General features: G+C 36.9%; 1 protein-coding gene across 1 annotated transcript in view, besides 1 other annotated feature; it reads left to right on the top strand.

Annotated features, from left to right (window-relative positions):
* Positions 1–3582: 3582 nt before the first annotated feature.
* The window catches only part of Smp_173560 (Jagged), a gene marked incomplete at both ends in the record, with an annotated part of 10072 nt that continues 8509 nt past the window's right edge, over positions 3583–5145 (top strand). Inside the window, one exon of the mRNA XM_018796386.1 lies at positions 3583–3988. Within this exon, the coding sequence (XP_018650604.1) occupies positions 3583–3988 (406 nt within the window). The remainder of the gene's footprint in view (positions 3989–5145) is intronic.
* Positions 4851–4889: a sequence feature (Short protein (Smp_185480, CCD77986.1) was converted to a misc_feature.).

Here is a 5145-nt window from a genome sequence, read left to right as displayed (position 1 = left end):
TCAGGTAGAGACAGGTATCTACCTCAGTACGATGAAAGTTGGTCGCGCTATTTCATGGATTGGTTGAGGTTAGTCATTAACACCACTGGATGCCAGCCGACTCAGCGGTCTACCGGTTGAGTGCTCTGGCACGAGACTGATAGTTCCTGGGTTTGAATCCTGAGAGGCAGGGCCGTGGATGCGCACTGTTGAGGATTACCACACTATGACGAAACTGCCGTCCAGTGCTTCCAGGTTTTCCACGGTGGTCTAGTTTCAATTGACTCATGATCTTAACTATTATAAAATCACTAAAATCTCCACAAACCCCCTTGTGACTTCTGTCAAGTACTATACTAGGACAATACATCTATCGAACGATCTCTGATTCACATGGTATCTCAAATGAGATCAGTCTTTGATAAATACTACCCAGAAATATTCAATGTGGTTATTTTTTTATTAATTTCCTCCTCTAATATTCATCAGTAAAATAATTTCATCTTGATGTAGGATTGTTCTCTTAGCTGGATGGTTTGGTCATAGAGCTTTCGTCGTCCTTCTGAACGACATCATCACAAACTTTGAGTAGAAGTGAAGTGTTTGTATTTCTCCACATGTGAGTCACAGCTTGTCCTGTGCATATCAATGTTGATTAGTTCTTATTGACCTTGAATCTGTCATTGTTTAGTTTCATTATTGGTTGTATCTCCTATTAGTTTGATTGTTGTTCATATGTTTCTGCATAATTTTCTTCACTTCCCTTCTGCCCGAAGTTTGTGCTGATGATGTCGTTCAGAAGGATGATGAGAGCTCTACGACCAAACCATCCAACTCAGAGAACAAACATACATCAAAATCACCCACCTGAGCTATAAATCTCCACCATCTCATAATTTCATCTATTTATATTTCTTTTAGGATCTTCTAGATGATTTCTATTGTACTTGTCCAATTGGATTTGAAGGTAGATATTGTGAAATTAATCGTGAATGTTCTAGTAAACCATGTCAAAATAAAGGAATTTGTCATGAAATTCCTGGTGGTTATTTATGTGAATGCCCAAAATGGATTTATAGGACAAAATTGTAAAGTAAGTGAGATAACATGCTTGGTTTATTATCGATTTCTCATCATAAATTCAACAATGAATGAATCTGTGTGAAGATAGACATGAGTAGTGTGGAGGTCGATATTCGATATTATCCTCAAACTACGTATATTGTTCGTCCTGATAACCGTTACTCAATGACGTCCTAACGGTGTATAAATCAGAAGGCAAATACAAAGGGTTGATTGAGTTTATAATTGGACCACACACACAGATATCCAGAATTACAGGCACGTTAAGCAAGCATGAAAGAGTAGTGCTATAAAGTCGGATGAGCGAGAGATCAATTGATCGAGTCAGCGAGTAAACGAGTACAGTACAGTAAACAGGATTGAGATGTACATTTATATATACAAATGGAAATGCATGAATCATCTAATCAATACTAAGGCTAGCAGAATGAATACATGCGTAAGCAGTAAGCAATGCTCAAGCGTACATAATAAAGGTACAATAGTATAGATAGGTTATTATTGTATGAATGACTGTCCGTTAGATAAGTTAACAAAAGGGCTTAGCCAAATTAGGTGTGAACAAACTCAATTGTATGTGGGCTGCTATAGTAGTATTGTTCAACGATTAATTAGAAATGACTCAAAGTTCTTTATTACAACTACAGTCATAAGACTGTTGTAAGAAACAAATCAGTCATTGATTTTAAAGTGTTATTCATCACCAATGATATTGAGAAGCTGTGTGAAGTTTCTGAAAAGATAATCAAGTCTCTCATTCAAGTGAAATGTTTTAGTTGAATTGTATGTTAGCAGAAACTCGTCAGTCATGTATGTCGAAAGTTTTCATGAGTATCAAACAATACAATTGAAGACTTTATGTCTTGTCCAGATGGATGAATAGTGATTCACATTTACGAATGGATCTTGTAATATTATTCTATTTTTGAATAATAGGCGTGTATTTGATTTTGTTTAAACACATAAATAGTGGTACAGACGGGCACCAGATATATAAACACCGCACAAATCTCATTTGATTTGTGTGAGGGCTGTGATACTACTCGGGTGCCCAAACTGAAGCAGGTGGTTTTCTTATGGGGCCACACCCAGAGCCTTCAACATAAAGGTTTGATCCATAATGCCGTGAGGCATCGTGAGGAGATGCAGTTTCATGGTAGCCGGTGACCAACGGTTGATTCATACGCCTCTTGTTCCCTGAGAATACTGGAGCCCATGTGTACCATTGGTTTGTAATCAGGGTTTTCCAACTCTCGTAGATGGACTTTCCGTGTCCACCAACTCGGTTAAAGCGCCGGACATTCTCTTTTCGTTCTTTCAATTTTGTAAACAACACCCACGCCACGAGAAAGCAGTGAGTAGGACTTCCATAGCAAAGGCTATATACGTGTGGCCATGTGAGAGCATTTCGAGAGGGAGAGTGTATTCTCCACACTCTCGGTCGTACCAGGGCATTTTGGGGCAGGCATGTACTAAGTGAAAGCTAATCATTTTATTGAAATAAATAACTTGTACAAACTTATTCATTTTGAAGATAAGAATCAGCAGACACTGAGGCAAAAGAATAAACTACTTAGAACGACCGCCTCGTTTTGTATTTGTCAATTCGACTGTACTTATAGAGCAAGTTATATTGATTCGTGCTCATGAATATCTTCCAGAGTGTCTAAGCAAATATCCAGTGAGGAAAGTGAACAGCTCGATATTGGCCCATTTAGTGCAAACTGGTCATAGTTCCAGCACTGATCTATTTGGATAAATAGAGCTTTAGCATTATAGCTGATGTCAGTTCGTAATGAAAACTCTAAATCTTATTCCTAACCTTAACCATCAACTGTGAATCATGATTCTCATTCCTCATACACTGGCTTATAACCCTAATTTAGTCTTAGATATTAGATGGACACTTTCATAGTCAGTTCAGCATCATTCAAGGGTTGTTCATAAATCATAGTCTCATCAATGTCCCGAGTACATTACTAATCGTCTTGAGACTCACACGACTTTATAAATTCTTACTGAATTCATATAACTTTATACACAATCTAGTGTTCCACTAAACAAATGGTCGGATTTGTAATTGGACTATTATTTCTCTCACCTTATCTGATTCATCTCAAGAATAACAATTCTATTTAATAGTTAAATTCATGATTTAATGTGAGCTAGATCACCATTGAAAATCACTGGATAGTCGTTTCTTCATAGTACAGGACTCCTCTACAGTGCCTATGGACCATCCCTCACAACATGGGACTGAAACCCATGACATTCAGTCTCACGTGCGAACACTTAACCTGTAATGTAAATGTAAATGTCATCTGTTATTTTGTTTATTTATTTTTGTTTTTTGTTCTATAAAAGAATTCAATCAATGGATGTAATCCAAATCTTTGTCAAAATGGTGCTTATTGTTATACATTATCTACTGGTTTCTATTGTGAATGTTCAGAACATTTTTATGGACAATTCTGTGAACATCGACAACCATATTGTGGACCAGATGGTTGTGATACATTCATGGATCCAGGTTTAATTATGTTAATGATACAAAATAATGATACATTCTCATATCTCACTTCGTTTTCCTCCAAGTTGACATCGTCATCTTCGTCAGTATTAACCCTTCAACAATCAACAGTGATTCCAAGAAATTCAACTCCATCAAATCTGGATAATTTATTAATTAGTCATCATGAGATTACATATCTTTATGATGTATGTGGTCAACATGGTACATGTGTTAGTACAGATCACGGAGATAATAAATGTATTTGTGGAACTGGTTATCAAGGAAAATATTGTCAGCAGTCAATTAATTATTGTGAAACGATGCCATGTATGAATAATGGTATATGTATAAATGGTTTAGAAGGTTATGAATGTATATGTGAAGAAGGATTTAATGGTGTACAATGTGAAAATCGTAAGGGATTTTATTAACTATGAAATTGTTAACATCATAGTTTGTCTCAATGAGTTGAATGGTTAAAGTATTCGATTTCTAATCCACAGGACTTATATATTGAATAAGATTAAGACTAATTTGGTTTGGGCAGCTAGATGATGCCATTAGCTCTCATCAAAAAAGCAGTGAACCTTCAACTTTAAGTTCACGTAGGATCATTCTGATCAAACACTACAATCGTCCAATACCAATAATAATTTACGTCTGTGAAACATGGCCATTAAGAGTAGAAGATACTCGTTAGTTACTAGTAGTTGAACACAGGTGTCTTAGAAATATTGTTCGTATCTGCTGGCATCACCGGGTAAGTAATAGTGAGGTTAGACACAGGATATTAGGAAATGATGGTAAATCAGTTGGTGGGATTGCGAATCTTCATCGACTGAGATGGTTGGGCCTCGTGTTACGTATACCTGAACACCGATTACCACGACGCGCTATGCTGACTAGTGTAGGGGATGGTTGGAAAAGAGTTAGGGGTGGCCGAACCAAAACGTGGCATCACTGCTTGAAGTCACTGAACTTTAGTCTGAACCATGTAGGTAGATGCAGATTATTTGGTTGGTGTCCGCGTGACTACCGTAACCAATGGTTTTAGACTCTGTGTGACATGGCTGAGAATCGATCACAATGGTGTAGATGTATACGCTCTTTGTTCTTCCCTTAAACGTTAAGATTAAAATTGCTTCATATCTGTCTTCCTTCCTATACTATATCCTTATGAACAACCTTTTTTTATATATTTCCACCACTCAATTAACTACTTCTATGAATTCGGTGTTGAACTTGTTGTGCTAACGAGGTATGGCAACTTGGACCGATGCATATGGGTGCCAGGTCCTACTTTGTAGCTGACTGACTGACAAATGATACTTCCCGTTTTTAAACTACTGTCAATCCATTATTAACCTCTTTAAGCAAATGATCCATTGATTATCCTATTTTTTTCTTTATAGCTATTGATTTATGTCAACCAAATCCATGTCAAAAAGGTGGATATTGTCAGCATACATTATATACAGGAGATATCCAATGTCATTGTCCACCAGGTTGATCTGGTCGTTGGTGTGAATTTCAAACAGATAATCCATGTAATATGGCTGAAATGTGTTTTA

Source organism: Schistosoma mansoni, chromosome 2, assembly GCF_000237925.1.
Source record: "Schistosoma mansoni strain Puerto Rico chromosome 2, complete genome".
In the NCBI taxonomy this organism is placed as follows: domain Eukaryota; kingdom Metazoa; phylum Platyhelminthes; class Trematoda; order Strigeidida; family Schistosomatidae; genus Schistosoma; species Schistosoma mansoni.
Note: the sequence above shows the minus strand (reverse complement) of the source record. Positions and strands in the feature narration are given on the sequence as shown.